Genomic DNA, 15516 nt, shown 5'->3' with positions numbered 1-15516 from the left:
GGCGCCTGTTGCTGTGCAGCGGGCACTACACTCACTTCCTATTTTTATGTGTTCTTACCGTGTACTCTGTGACTCTTCCAGTGAGACGACTTGTGTGAACTGTTGTAAAGCTTGTCTGAGTTGAAACTTCGAGCTTGGGTGCACAGCAGTCGCCGGCTGAAAATCTGGCTACACACAAGTTACCGAAAGAGCTCGTGGCCAATGAATGCTGCACACTCCAGAGTGCTGGTGCGGCAGACGCGACGGTCCAGGGAGAAGCGGTCAGCCGCTGTTTCGAGCCGGGGTAGCCCGTACAACTCTAAAGGCCGCTGCTGGGCCGGCCTCTGGAGAGCTCTCAGGTAGGGCAGTCAGAGCCGACGCCCAACGGACTGGCAATGGGTCAGGGCGTGTTTCCAGTTCTATGGTTGGACCCGTTTCAGCCCGGGTTTACCCGGTGGTTTCAGCCTCCCTGACTTTGAATCGGCTTTGCAGTCTTGCTTGGTTGCATGCATTCCTAACCAAAGCCACACGCCAAGAAACCGCATGCAACCCTTGCACTGTCCTCAGGTTTCTCCCCCCAAGGTTCTTCGAGTTCATCCGCGCCTTCCAACGTTTCTAGCGAAACCTCTCGGACGGGTTCGTGTCCTGTGCGTCGGCAGAGGTGTGGCGTCAGAGGTTCTAGGCCCCGGTTACGTCGTTGTTGGCCCGGGTCGCTGCCATTCGTCCTTTCCCGGCTAGCATGCCGCTAAACCACGGAAGCGCGCCTTTCACCTTGCCTTTCAGAACATGGAGAGTGGGGAAAGGACCTCGCGTAGTGGCAGTCGTTTGGTTTTCCCACTTTAGCATCGCGTCGCAATCTTCGAAGACCTAGCGAGCCCCTCTCGCCAAACTCTCCTAGGGTCGAGGGTTTTTTCTTTCGCCTAACCGAGTGTACTTCCTCGGTAGTCACTGAGAAGCTATCCGGGGACGCGGTTTGTCGCGTTTCCCTTTACGGCCCACACCTGTGACGCCTGTTGCACACTTCGCAGCTGGTGCCGGCCCTCTCGGCCTTTTTTTCAGTGTTCGCCTACAGCTCAGACGCAGATCTGCCTCGTTTCGCACTTTTTCCGTGCCGCACTGGTCTAGGCCTCATCCAGGTGCGAATCGCTTGTTTCCGATCGTTTGCCCTTGTAGTCGCCTTCCCCCCAACCGGTTCCTCATGCAACGGGAGGTGAGCGCCCTCGTGTCTGCATTCGCGATATTCTCTACTCCCTGCGACTGGAAGGACAATGTCGACAACGTCGAATATTTTCGTGCTGGTGATAGTCGGGAAGGGAGACACGCCGCTATATGAAGCGGACTTGTCGTCGCCGGGTAAGCGCGAAGACTCGCCACACTACGATCAGTTCATTATCCATCAAGCCCTCGATGCAGTAGATGAATACGTCTGGCAGACACAGTCAATGTACTTGAAGAACTGCGATAGCTTCAGGGACTTCCTGGTCTCGGCGTATTGCACTGCAGGCCACGTGAAATTCCTCCTGCTTCATAAGAACCGCGGCAGCAATGAGGGGATAAAAAACTTTTTTGCCGACCTTCATGAGCTGTTTCTTCGGGTGCTCATCAATCCACTGTATGAAGTCAACGGTCTCATCACCAGTCAAAGCTTCGACCAGCTAGTCCGGGCTGCTGCGAAAAAGCATCTTCATTAAACAGAAGGCGCCCTTGCAGCGTGACGGTCAGAGCGTCCTTGCAAACTGGTACCGGGCTCAACAGACCCGTAATTTCCCAGCAACAGCATCGTGCAGCTATAGACATGCACTTGTTTTTTGGCATTCCGTGGCACGGCTTGCATGGTATGCTTCTGTTTGGCTGTTGGACCTGAAACTCTCGTGCGCTAGACCGTGCCGAGCGTGCGGAGAATCGAGGACCCGGAGACCTTTGGAGAATGGTTGTTTTTTTGGTGTGGTACGGCAGTGATCTCGGTTTTTCAAAATCGGACCAAGGTTTATGAAGACTGTTTTCAGACTGCGGGAGAGTTCAGCCTGATGAAGCAACCTGTTGGACACCGCAGGGACTGAACATCCCGGGCTGATGCCCCTCACGGTCTGGCAAAAACTCTAGGCGCACTGGCAGCGTGGGGGAGACGGCACAGCCACCTGAGAAAGTACACTAGACTAGCTGTCCCCTGATCTGGCTAGCGAGTAGAACTGCACCAGTGCGGGCTTGCGGTGTAAACATGAAGTCACTTCTCCGCGTCACAGATCTCAAGCGGCTTCTGCAGCGCGAGGATTATTTATGACAGAGTCCTGTTCTGCATTGTGATCTAGATAGTCTGCAAAACAAAACCATCCGGAACCTGAGGGTGGTCCGGGCGAGCCGCGGAAGTGCACCAAGCATGGCAGATGTTTTATTGTTCTGGTGCCCGCAGTTCAGTCACACTGGGGCGATAGTGTTGGTGCGGCGTCGCCTCCTGGGAGAAGCCTGACATCGGGCGCCGTGGAGTATCATTAGCCCCAAAAGTCGATCACTAAGCCTCTAACAGCGGAAATCAATCGTCATGAAAGCTCAGCTAAACTCGCGCTCTTTTCACACTCGACTTTGGTCACTCTGGCCTGCAGCTCCCAGTAGTTCGACCACCCTTCTGTGTGCTTGTGCCAGACGCAGCTCTTAAGCCATGGGTTCAGGGTTTAGCCCAAGCCCTTAGCGAGCGAGGCGACACAGAGCAGTCCTACAAACAAGCTTCTCCCTAGACCCGGTAACTTGAAGGAACGAAGCCCTCAAGGTATGTGGCCAGGCTGCCGTAGGGAACACGTCCCGAGAAATCAAACTTAAGATCCTGATTCAGACCTACAGTGTCACGTTTGGCCTTCTACTGTAGTAGCGACAGCGGATTCTGCGTCCCGTCTGACAGCATGCTGGCGGCCAGTGCCCGCTAAGGTCAGCCCTAACATGGCGACGAACTGTCTCAACTCTCCTTCGACTCGTCTGGACTAAGCAGTGTACAATCAAAAAGTCACTGTACGAAATTGCCGGGTTGCCTTCGGGGCTCACCTCTTTGCTAGTCAGGCGCTCCAGCTATGACGTACAGCCGGAGAAGACAATGGCTGCACGCTTGCGGAGAGGCGAGATGGCGGCGCTCGACGACAGCCGGCTATGTCACATGCAGCAGAGTATAGCAGAACGGTTTTGGACGTAAAATTTTGGGGAACTGACTTATCTCTGAAATGCACTGGTTAAATCTTTTTTATGTTAGGGTTTATGCCTAGTTTTCCCATGCTCTGACCGAAAATATCCCGGTGCTCGCTGCCGCAGCCGACTGCCAGCTGACTCAACATTCCGTAGCAGCGTATCCATTTCCGTGAAGACTTTCGAGTCTTGGCCCCTTTTTCAGAAGAGGAGGCTTCAGAGTCTCTATCCGTGAGTCAAGACACCCGTCGTACCAAAAAGCTCCGTCCGCCTTTTTTCTAAACGCGGAGCGTAAACTCTGTTTTTGTGTCTTTGCTGGCCTGGCTTGCTGGAGGCCGGGGCGTCTCTCCGTTTGTTACAAATTCCTTATTCACTACGCCTTCATGGGCGGCTCTTGATCTCGGCTTTTAACCAATGCATATGCTTCCGGTGAGCCGTAGGGTGCAATGGCGTCTCCTTCTTTTGGGAGTTTGCCTTGGTGCGTGTGTCTCTCAAACGATATCAGGTGATGCGCGCACGCCGGTAGCTGCTCAGCGAACTCGGACTTCTACTCTGGTGGACGGCGTAGCAGCACCAACGTCTAGGAACCTCTCCCATGAAACGGCCGACACGGGAGACAGGGATAAGGTGCCATATGGAGTGCTGTCCAAGGACTCTGACCACACATCATTCCTTCAGTCGAAGACGCCGTATGGCTACTATGAGCGACCAGAGAGTCCACATCACTCCGCTCTCAAATGGCTGGGAATATCTTTTATCATACTTATGGGAGTCGGACTGGTGGCTGCGATGGTGGCCTGTCTGTTTACTTCTTCACCCTATGGCAAAGAGAGGTTGTCATACCACTGACCTTGAAGCGACCGGAGCCGGTAGGAGAGGACTTTGCTCTCAGCAACGTACGCTTGTGTTCGGCCGCTCCAGCATTTTCGTGATATGTATACTCGCTCATACGCCGGGGCCTGGCCCTCGAGACTCCGGGGTGTGGATGTGGAGAAAGCCACTTCTTCACCAGGTGACAAACATCCCAGATAAAAACCCGGATCATCATGCAGTCTTTTGTCATGTGTCCTTAGTACGTCCATCAAGGTCCGTTCTGCACCCGCGAAAGGAGAGACGGGCAGATACGGAGAGGGCAGTTCAAGAACATACACGGACTGGTGGGCCGGACGCAACAGAACTCTTCCCCGGTTTCGTATGCACATTTTTCTTCTTGTGAGACTGTCGGCGTTCTTCTAGAACTCTCTGGAGAATATCCTTCACGGCAGATGGTCTGCACGGACGGACACACGAAAACTGCGGCATCTGTGTGGGCTCGATATCAAGTGCTCGGTTGAAAAAAGCTGACGCCTCTTTTTTCTGGATGTCACACGACTCAGCATGGCAGTCAGCCTGAGTTTCACCAGGGCACTGACCCAAAGTGTGTCCACTGCCACCTCCTGGGAGACTAGCTCACCGTGCCACCGTTGTCTCGGCGTCCACAACCTGTACGGTGCCGACAGGGCTTCGCCGTGGCTTTGAAACGTTTTTAGCTAGTGTGAAAGTCACTCTGACGGGCACGCTACTGTCGCGTGCCTTGGAAAAGTACGCCGCGCAATTCGCAGCGAGCTGAATGTCGTGTTGTGAAGGTCGCCAGTCTCGTGAGCTACCCCGGAGGACCACATGAGCCCCCGGTAAGCCCTCAACATGAAACCACCAGTCCGTCGGCCTCGCTGTGACAAATGTGAGACGCTCGTTCTGCGGAAACAAGGACACAGCAGACAAAACACACGATTAGCCCGTGCTCTGAATCAAGCTGAAGAGTATTTGCTCGCAACCCACGTCCCCAGAGAGGATGAAGTTAAGACGTACCAGGATCGTTGACTGTAGCGGGGACAGGAAGAAACTTAGTCGGTCGTACTGACGATTCACAGTGTGCTGCACAAACCGAAGACTACTTGAGCCTTGCGTCGCTTCCGCAGCCCCTGAGCAGTCACCAACGAGGCGCCCGTTAGGACGAAACTGGCGGAAGACGGACACCGACGAAAAGTCGCAGCTGCCTACCTGCTCGGCCGTGCGTCCAATAATAAGAAACGGTGAAGCGGAGTTTGAAGGGTCAACATCGAGGGTGAGAAAACCCGAAAGCTCACTGGGGTGTGAACATTCGGTGCACTTTTCCCTACAGTTGACAGCGCGTGAGCCATGATTTGCCTGAGGAAATGGTTCAGCAACCGGATGAGCGTGCATTAGCTCTTCGGAAGTCCCGTCAGAGCACGCACGGCGCTATCCCACACACATCGACTCTAGAAACATAACGCCTTCATAACTACTTCCATGCTCAAGCGTCGCTGGGTTCAGCAATCCTAGTAGCTGGAGCTTTTACCTGTTCTCGTCTGTCACACAGAGACGCCGACAGGAACGCGGACGACAACCGAGGTACACCTGGGGGGGAAAGATAAGAACCTAGGTAAAAGGGAGGGCACGGAGCAGTCCCGCGAAATGCCACAGCCCTCAGCTTTGCTGGTGCCGGTCGGATGGCGGCGTTGCCGCGTTTGCCGGAGTATGTAGGCGTCAGCACCCCGTGGCGCCAGCAGATCCTAGTGCAGCAGTATCCCACTACGTTCAGGCAGGAGGGAAGACAGGTACCCGGTAGAGAGGAGCGGCCCGTGAACGCATATACTGGGATGCTCGACGCCTGGATCATAGTCGCAACTGCTACTGCGCTAGCGAGGATGGCGACCAGGGAGATGAATTTAGAAAACATCACTCTGCACTGCCATTAAACGTCGTGGATACAGTGACAACGAAACGCGAGGTGGGGACAGCAGGGGTTCAAAAAAAAGAATTAAAGCAATACAAATCTCTAAAGCGACAGCGCCTCTCCTGGCACACAAGCGCTGGTCAACAGCATGCACTCGGCGGCTGCTGCAGCACACCGCCGGACGAAAAACGTAATGTAGACTGGATCGGCGCCTAGCCAATGCTGCCGTGGCGAGATTCAGCTGAAACTTCCTGGTGCCGAGGCGTCCACACGGGTATTCTAAGCGAATTACTGACAATCAAACGTGCCTGCTCTGGTGTGTTCGTGGCAATAGATGCAGCTGTCCGCGGTCCAATCTCCACCTTCGGGGCAGCAGCGCGATCCCGGAATCCGCCTGATGTGGCATCTTCGTCCTCCTGGGGAGACTCCAGATGCACTCCCGATTCTGGCAGCTGCAGGATCGGCTTAGGAAATTCAGTGCCGTCCGCCTGGGAGCGGTCCACGTCAGGGGCTGACAGCTCTATTCCCTGAGCTTCTCTGCCTGCCTCCTCTGCTCTTTCGACGGCAAGCTTCCGCTCTGTCTCCACGACCTCAGCTTCAGCCTCTTGCAGTTCTCGCTCTACAGCAGAATCTTCTCTCAGCTGCTGTTCTTTGCTGGGCTCCATCGGCACTTGCGAAGGCGCGGGAGCGAGTCTGACACTCATGGTCCCATCAATTCTGTTTGTGACTCTCCTGGGGCAAGTACGGACCTGGCAATCATGTCACTCAGCCTGTAAGTACATCGTTTCTCCATCGGGAATTACGGTGCGAACATGCAAGCAGCAGACCTCTGCCGTTCCGTTACGGGGACCTCATCGGCTGTCCCGACTCTCTGTTCTGTGGCCTGGGGGCAAGCTGGCGTCTCAGCAGGACGCATGTAGTGCCAGACTCATGACCTTACAACGGTTGGTAGTTCGCCTCCAGCCTCTGCAGGCGCACACGGTCGCTCATGAGGAATAGGGGCGGGTTTTTCTCGAGGGGACGGTTTTCGCCTGAGGGCTCTAGGGTGCTGGCCTTGTTTTGTGTCAGCCCATTCTCGGGAACGAGTCATCATCCATTTGGCATGCCTGTACACGAGAAAAAATGACATTCAAAAGGAGCATCAACAAGGAGAAAGCGTCACCACCTCTCCATGAGATCTTCGTCATGCTGACGCTGGGAGGCCGCTGCCCTTGCGGCACCAGTGATCGCAGTGGCCAGCTCATCCTCCTCGCCTAGGAACGTAGTAAGCTGTCCGGACACGTTTCCCCCATGCGGTGCTATTTCCGTTAGCTTCTGAACTTCCCCGCGCACAGAGCCACCACGCGGCGTCAGGGCAAAGGAACGGGAGTACTTCCGGACTGAGAGACCGGCGGCATACCCGGCCGAACATAGAGAAACCATGAGGCAGCTATGAAGAAAGAGTTCTTTCATCGCAACGGCAAGCTGTCTCCTCTCTGACCTAACGAAGATACTTCCTGAGGCGGCTTTTCTCCACTCGTGACGAGTATTCCGTGGTGCTCGCAGCGAGTGTATACAGCAGCAGAGGGTGTCTGTACACGCGTTCACCTCGGTCCACCAGTCGGCGCTGGGTATGTCACCGCTTCCAGTAAAGAGGTGGCTGGCGCTGCACGTCCAGCTCCTTCTCGAACTCCACAACGACTAAACACTGTACAGGCGACAGATTCTGACTGCTTACAGTCCGGTGGTCCTGCCGCTCGCCGCTTGCTTGATCAACCGTCCCGCAACCACCGTAGACATCCGGTGCTCTCTTCTTGTTCGAGAACGGCGAGAACTGATCTGCCTCTGGAAACCACCGCTACCCCTTTCTAACTCACCGGCAGCATCTGCACGGTAGCACCGTATCCCAGTGAGAGCGAGCCTCCTATGAGTGTCCATTCACACTAATCCGGCTGCAATTCCGTCCACTGCTCCGAAAACGAGCTGTAGCTATTGTAAGACGTGTCATTTCCGGACCGACCGCTCGCAGCGCATTCGGTTCCGGAGTAGCAAGTACCGCGTTATGCGTGGTATTCGCGACGGCAACAAGGTCTCGGAGAAATTGTTGCACGGCGGGTCCGTGCCGATGAGGATGACTGGCGACATCAGTGTAGCCGAGCACAGCTGACACTGGCCTGCGAACAGGCAGCAGTGTGGGTAACTCCCGGTGCATTTTTTACATCAGCAGTGTGCAAACCTGGTAAGTCCCGGTGCATTTTTTACATCAGCAGCGTGCAAACCTATGTACGACAAAAGGCAGCTGCTCTCAGTTGGCGGTTACTCGAGAGTGAAGCTTCAGTGGGGAGGTCCCCATCTGCCGCGCAGGCTTTGTGAAAACCTAGCTTCGCCTTCACGGGCGCGTGCCTTATTTCGAGCCAGAAGCCTTTAAGAAATGGACGTACCGTACGGTCTCTTCTCCGCGATTTCTTCAATGTTCTGGCTTCTTAAACTGCCACATATCGCTGCAGACCCTCCTGCTCCGGGGCAGTTCGAGGCAAACGACAGATGGCGAGACGCAGGCCTCTGGACCGAAGTCAGAGGCGCCCCGCCTGGTGAGTATTTCGCTGCGAACGACCCGGCACTCCTGCAGCACGGAGCGTCACCAGGAACGGTTCTGGGGGACCTGCCGGACGGCACAGTCACTTACGCCCGTGACAGAGCGACGCGACCGCACCAGAAAGTTCGATTGCCAGCTCGGAGAGCCTGCGCGAAAGGAGCATACGATGCCATAGTCCAAGCCTGCGTATGGCTGGATCGCCAAGACAGGGTCCTGCCGCACTACGAGTGCCCCCCCGGATCTGTATTGAATGGCGATTTCTGTTATGGCCGAATCGTGGCGGATTACGAACTCGATTGCCCGAGAAATTTCCTGCCAAACGAGGACGAAGTATGTGTGAAAGCCGTAGTTTATACGCCACCGCAAATTGTTTGCCCAGAGGGATTTGCAGTCGTTAGCGTCGCCCCTGATTCGCGGTCAAGAATGTGTAAGCGTGTGAAATACGTAGCCCCGATACGACAACCTGTGGAGACGGTCCCTAAAATCGACGTGATAGATTGCAGTGGCGAAGAAAAGAAGTGCCCCCTACCTGCTAAACCAGTCGGAGACCGACAGTGGGTACTAGAATGTCCTGACGGAGGGAAACTGGTCAGGTCACAAAAGGATCGAAGAAGAAAGGCCTGTAAAGTTAACGTGCTTGTCCCACCTATGCCCACGAAAAACTGCGTGAAGGTGAGTCACTGAACCTGCGCGTCCAGAGTTATTTTCTCTGGAAGCACTTTCTTTTGTGTCGCGCAGCTGGCCCGGAGTCACAGCTCCAGCAGAATCGTGCAGTCTTTCGCTACTCATTCTGTCAAAATCGCGTGACGCGCACACGGTCGTACCAAGCAAAGCCAGCTACCGGCGTCAGACAACGGCGTACAGTAGCTGTGCATTTCCGCTCGGTTGCTGCTTCCTGGGCACCGCTCACAACTTTATTGCAGTGCATTGAGCGCCTCTTATCCTACTGTGTCCGCTTCAGGGTTTCAGAGCTTTAGAACTGGTAAACTTTGGCATCGGCTGCGTGAAAGTTTCCGTTGAAGATGTGGCGCTGGTATGTCCCGGACCGAAACCCAAGCTAGGCCCGGGGTTCGGCGAGTGGGACGTGCCGAGATACAAGTACGACCCTGTTGACAAGTGCGTGGCGTACAGAGCAAAAGCAATCGAAGGCCAGTGCCCTTTTGGCTACGAGTTCCAGCAGGACACGTGTTTCAGAAAATACTTCTTACCTTACTACATGGACTGCAACAATATCGAAGGGTACGCCTTCTTCTGGGATCCACAACTAAAGCAGGGATTTTGCGAGTACCAGTTCGATCCTTTCAAGTGGACTCCTGGTGTGAGCTACATCACACAACGAGAACGCTGGGACGGAGGAAGGCTACACCTTCTGTCAAATCCGTACCACGTCAAACGAGCATACGACAACTCAGCGGATCTTGCAGCCGCCTTCAGGCCTCCACCTGCCGGGACACAGCTTGAAAAAGCCCCAGAAAAGAAGGAGCCCTGATGACTGCGTTCTGCGTTGCAGCTCCTCGAGCAGTCGAACACCGCAATCTCGGTTTGAGTCTTGGAGTATCGCACCGATTTCAATGGCTACCCTTCCGCGACGTGGACGTTTCCCAGGTGAATTCCGGCAGCCATGGCTCACTTTCTGCTGTCTTCCAAGTAGTAGTAAACCACCCATAACAGTGGCGATGGCGACCAGAGCGCACCCACCGTCTACAACCCTGAGACCTCTGTGTCCGATAAAAAGTCTCCGCCCGTACGGATGTCGACTCAAGGTGACTGACCCTCGCCGTCCTTCGGCCGCCTGTCGGCACCCGTTCCACTGCTTCAGAAGCTCCGACCCTCGGACTTCGGGCGCAACGCCCCTGGCCTCGCAGTGGCATAACCACGCGGCAAAGCTTCAACCTGAGTCGGATCTCGGCCAATTCCGCTTGCTATGACGCTCATCTCCTCGACAGACTTTGGAGAAGTTCTATCAATATTCCTGAAAATCCCTCGTGAATCGCCTATCTGAATCAGACATTGTCTGCTAGTCACAAAGCCAGAGCTCGCACTCCGGGCACGAATTCTGCACCTGCAACATGGCTTCCCCAGGCACTCACGCCGACACGCCATTGCTCGGAATAAAGCTGAAGGCCCTGCAACACAGAAAACCTATGTCTGCAACACGCTGCCTACACTATGACGGGCCGCGCCACACAGAACTGGCCTGCAAGCGTTCCACTCCAGCTCCAGCTGTTAGACTGCTGCGCTGCCCGACCCGCTGCCGCACGCCAGTCCGCTGCTTTCTACCCGGCATCGGTCGATCGAAAGGCGGAAGTAGGAAATACAGCGAGAAAAAACGCTCCAAACAACTCCCCATGGGCGACAAGCTGCCGCTGGCGACAGTAAAGAGCGCCGCTGGAGAACCCAGACCTCGACGCGGACGCCCAGAAGACGTCATCCCCCAAACCATCGCGATCAATTTGAGTTTCAAGCAGTGCCACTGCTCCCATCGCCACGAAAGCCGTCCCCACCCCAATCCGTGCTGGTGGTACCGTTTCATACGGATTCGGCCCCCCTTGTGTGTGAACGAATGAGGAAACACTACAAATTGCAGTATCAACCCACTTCATCCACTTCGCAGAAGGTGGTCTCCCCGACCATCGAGCATCTCGCACCCTCACATCTGACCATACGTCGGTTAAGCCGTGCAACTGGATACGAAAGAAAGGTACGCGCTACTACGAGCTGAAACAGCACACCGAAATTGCATCCGTCTCCCGTTCTTTTCCGAGAACTCACAACAGCGACCCGACGACATGTGGCACGGCGTATGCACGCTCTAGCAGGAGGCCGACAGGACTGCATGAGCGGAGCTGATCTGCGAAGAACGGTTCACGAACTAGAAAAGTACGCTACACGAACACAGAGCAGTGGTGTCTTTGAACGTCATTCCCGTCCGGAGACAGCAAACTCCCCCGCGCGAAAGTAGATGCAAGGCCATCTCAACTCCACCTAGTATCCATAGTCTCCCCACGAAACCTGGAAGTCGTTGCCAAAGAAGTTTTTCACAAGCTGGGCAGTCCTCGCATGATCTGCGCGTCCGTACTGGTACGAGTGTCCATATATCTCCACCTGTTTGTCAGTCATTCGGCATTCGATACGACCGCCTCCCTGCACCTCTGCGAAAACAAGACGCCGCGAAACGCTACTGAAATGTGCTTTGAAAGCGCCAATGACTGACCCACAGACACGAACCACTTTACGAAGTGAGCGGGTACACGTGCTCTACCACAAACCTGCCAAAACGACATGCAGATCCTGGGTGCATCTGCCCTAACATGTCCTGCGTGTGTCTTTTCAAGTACGAAATGCTGTCCATCTTCCCTTGGCCACCCGTTGGCCCAGCAGCTGGTACTAAGACAGCACTTATTCTTCAGAGCACAGTACACGCTACCGGCTTTTACACATCAAAACCTATCTCGAATGCTCCCTTGCTCCTCCTGCGCGGGGACTATCGATCCCCCAGAATGGTGACACTATACCGTAGCCGGGACACCGCGGTCATTCATACACTCTCTGGCACGACAGGCAATACCTACTCGCGGACCCAGGCTTGCTGTGAGCTGTCGCCGCACTAACACTGAGGTCTCCTCACCCGCTAACTAAATTCCTCTGTACAACGACGCTCACGACTCACCTGCTTCCAAGCCCCATTTCTCCAGCTCTTTCATGGTATCAAGGGCGCACTGATAGTGATACTCGGCTTTAGAATTCCCTCGTACAAGAAAGATTGCCGTCTCAAGCTGCTTTCCTTCATTTTTGTCCGGTGCGATTTTGATGAGAACGTACTTTTGTATGCCTTCCTCCAATCGAACTTTCGGCAACGATGTCAAGAATTGAACCAGTTCTCTATTGGTGCCTACAATCTTCCGCGCTGCGTCATCACGCATCTCTTCTTGTGAGTCATCCCCACCGCAACCGGCGGAGACATCGGGACGAGTCTTATCCTTCTCAGAATTTTGCTGTTGCGCGAGCTCGCACTCTACTTCAACAAGTTCTTCAGTCAACTTCTGCGCTACTAGTTCCAACGCAGGGCGCTCCACGTCGTTCGCATCGGCCAGCTGATCGTTGATCACCTTTAACGCGGCCTGCAGCTCGGCCGGAGTTCGATGTCTGCCCGATACCTCAGAAGGCATTTTCTTTGCACGCGAGGAAAACGTAGACAGAAGCGCGGCACCGCAGAAGGGAAAAAGACGGGAGCGTAAAACGCACCGTGAAGAAAGGACGCACCCTGGGAAGACGGAGAATGGAGGACACAGCAGAGGCGCTGATAGGGGGCGCGGAAAGAAAGAAGCAAAGGCACTTGGTCTCACAGCACAACAGAATGCGAAATAAGGAGACACCCAACGAGAACCCCAATGGAGAAGACGACCTGCGAACAATGACAACTCTAAGAACACTCCAGAAGTCCCACACGCGGAAGCCGTTACACAAGCAGAAGCACCACGGGCAGGTTCGGCTCTTCGGAGACGCGGAACGGGAAATACCTGGTTTAGCGTAAGCGAAGTCGGCTGACGTCCAAGTGCAGACGACAGGGCCAGCTGCTGGCACTCCTTCAAAGGCAGCATGGACGTAGGGCCCCCAGGAGTTTGAGACTTCCGAACTTTGACTGCGCATTCAAACCCTATCCCCGCTGTCTCTCTGGAAGTGTTCGCGTACGACGCCACACCACACTGCGCACCAAAAAGCCGCTGTAACGGGCGGAGCGCTGCGCATCCAAAGCGACAATATAAGCACCCTTGACTCGTACAAGAAGGCGACGTCACCCGACCACAGTCAGCCTCCGACAAGATCAGCGACAAGCTGGCGATCTGTTAGGCGAAAGCGAAAGATGGGACGACACAAAAGGGTTGGACAAGTGAGGAGTCGCGGACTGCGAAACAGCAGGCTCACTTCGGCCTCCTCACCCAGTTATCCGACTCTCCGAACTGTCGCTTCACCCGTATACAAACCAGCGCTAGCATCGGTGTGTGGAGTCGCCCCCTCCAAAAGGAAGCACCGGTCAAATATACAAACAAAGAACCCGGCACACTTCAGCTGGGCGCCCCCAACCAAAAGCGACTCGGCGAGCCACCGCCACCACCGCGTCACACTCTTGCCAAACTCAAGCAAAAGCCACACTCAGGACCGCTGTCCTTTCAACAGGAAGCCGCTCAGAAGCTAACTCGAGAGCCTCAGGCACCCGTCGGTTCAGAACACTCGCACAACAGTCCACGTCACCGCTCTCAGCCGTTCACAGCACCCCAGCCGCGTCAAATCGCCTGTTACGCGCTCCGGCCTACAGCATCCTAGCTACTTAACACGCAGATTGACCTTTTCCAGTTGCTACCTCGCTGAACGACGACACACTTGCCAGAGAGAGTGCATATGGTGGACACGAAAACGGACACACCCGGGAGCGAGCCGCATCGAAAAGCTGCCCGGCGTGCTGTCGCACCGTGCGGATGATCCACTGACGGGACAGTATCGCGCCCGACTACAGCACAACAACACCGGATTCTCGAGAAAGGTCTGCGTCTGAAACAGGACCAACACTCAAATCAGCAAACCGTATCCCCTTATGAGAAACAGAGAGTGCGTCGCAAACTAACCCACGCTTGCGCAAGCAGTGACCGCCTCCTCACTGGCGGCGCAATGCGCCGACTATGCCTTCTGACGTGACCGAACCGGACTAGGAATCCTTCGTCAAACACGATCGTCTTCAGTCCAGCCAACGAAATTGTGAGCTACAGTTCCTTGCCCTCTGGCTTTTAAGCCGGACCCCGGGGGCTGTACGTAGCGCGCCACACACCTCTTTTCTACTGCGGAGGCGACACGAGACAGCCCAGGCGTTCTCATCGCCGCTCCCAGGCGGGACCGGTAACACGGGAGGCTAATTTCGCATGTGATCTCTGCTGCCTGCTCACGCTGAGGCGCGTTCCACACAGGCACAGCTACGCACGACACCGGACGCGTTCGGGTGAAGATGCTGCAAGCCAACTTTCATGCAGAGCTCCACTGCCTGTCCCCTCCGAATGAAAATCAGGCATTTCTTGGACCGCTTAACAGGCAGGGGACCCGGACAGGAACAAGAACCATTACCTTCGTCGTTTCGTTGGCAGAAGGCGAATTATGGGCTGCCCATTTGTCTGGTGTGTTTTCCATCTCGATGAGGCACTTCAATGCTACAAGTGGATTTGCGGTCCAGCTAACAGAGCCGAACCACTGTATGGGCTGCCACTATCCGTAGAGATAAACCCCCTAGAATCCCCAGGCACAGCTCCCGCGTTCAGCTGTGCTTGCCACACAAGGTTCCGTTCAGTGGCGAACCATCTCCGTTTTGTCTAGCTATTCTTCCTGCGAGTTTGGCCACTCGAAGAAGGTTTTGACTGATCCATTTCCGCCGTCCCTGGGCGTGTGTCGATCCGTTCGTCCGAGCGAGAGTTGCCAGCTTCGTAGGCGGGCGACCCTCGCTGCGGCCGCGACTTCGGCGGTCAGTGCGTTTTCCGAGCAAGCGCGAAAAAGTGCGCAGCCAGCACCAGTGTCGCGTCGCGATACCGCGGAACAGCACACACGGTACACGAATTCCCGCGCGCATCGTGGACGGGCACGCGCATAGAAACACTGCGTCACCTACGGGGGCACGCCGCGCAGGGCGACCACGACGAGTGGCATCGCGGGCACTGAACGGCGCCGTAGCGGCCGTACATAATTGTAGAGAGCTCCTACTTGCATTAGCCTGACGGTGGACACCTGCTTTGCCTGTCTCACACTGTTAGCTTCGAGGGCGGCTGTCACTGTTAGCTCCGACGGCGGCTGGTGTAAGGAGCCAGGTAAAGCACGGTTTGGAGACCGCGCCGAGCCTGCCTTGTGAGCGCAAGCGGAACCGGAACCGCAGCTGTGCGAAAACCGGTGCTTTCGGTCGTGTGCTCAACATCTTCGAAAAGAGAACCTATGCGGGGCTCCCAAGATGAAGAAAACACTGCGTAGAAGCGTACTTGACCAGCAACAGGTCCCTCTGTAAAGTCTCCTGCAAGGCGGCGTG

At 55.3% G+C, this 15516-nt stretch overlaps 4 protein-coding genes across 4 annotated transcripts; 2 read left to right on the top strand and 2 right to left on the bottom strand.

The window, feature by feature from the left end:
• Window positions 1-193: 193 nt before the first annotated feature.
• Window positions 194-1944, top strand: CSUI_009993 (mbp-1 interacting protein-2a family protein). Its single transcript, XM_068070100.1, has one exon. The coding sequence runs from the start codon at window positions 1248-1250 to the stop codon at window positions 1668-1670; it is 423 nt and encodes a 140-aa protein (XP_067917929.1). The 5' UTR covers window positions 194-1247; the 3' UTR covers window positions 1671-1944.
• A 2251-nt stretch (window positions 1945-4195) lies between these two features.
• CSUI_009992 (fibronectin-binding a domain protein) lies at window positions 4196-6326 on the bottom strand. Its single transcript, XM_068070099.1, has 4 exons — window positions 5507-6326; window positions 5188-5334; window positions 4601-4881; window positions 4196-4417 (listed from the first exon to the last, which is right to left on the bottom strand). The coding sequence occupies exons 1-4, from the start codon at window positions 5885-5887 to the stop codon at window positions 4285-4287; spliced, it is 942 nt and encodes a 313-aa protein (XP_067917928.1). The 5' UTR covers window positions 5888-6326; the 3' UTR covers window positions 4196-4284.
• A 2007-nt stretch (window positions 6327-8333) lies between these two features.
• CSUI_009991 (oocyst wall protein) lies at window positions 8334-9948 on the top strand (the record flags this gene model as incomplete). The annotated part of the gene is made up of 2 exons (XM_068070098.1): window positions 8334-9131; window positions 9421-9948. 2 exons carry the CDS (start codon window positions 8334-8336, stop codon window positions 9946-9948), a joined length of 1326 nt encoding a protein of 441 aa, XP_067917927.1.
• Window positions 9623-14524, bottom strand: CSUI_009990 (14 kda phosphohistidine). The gene is made up of 2 exons (XM_068070097.1): window positions 12130-14524; window positions 9623-11611 (listed from the first exon to the last, which is right to left on the bottom strand). Exons 1-2 carry the CDS (start codon window positions 13058-13060, stop codon window positions 11445-11447), a joined length of 1098 nt encoding a protein of 365 aa, XP_067917926.1. The 5' UTR covers window positions 13061-14524; the 3' UTR covers window positions 9623-11444.
• Window positions 14525-15516: the final 992 nt, after the last annotated feature.

Source organism: Cystoisospora suis, assembly GCF_002600585.1.
Source record: "Cystoisospora suis strain Wien I chromosome Unknown contig_6506, whole genome shotgun sequence".
In the NCBI taxonomy this organism is placed as follows: Eukaryota; Apicomplexa; class Conoidasida; order Eucoccidiorida; family Sarcocystidae; genus Cystoisospora; species Cystoisospora suis.
The sequence above is the reverse complement of the archived record's forward strand: the minus strand, read 5'-3'. Positions and strand labels throughout refer to the sequence as shown.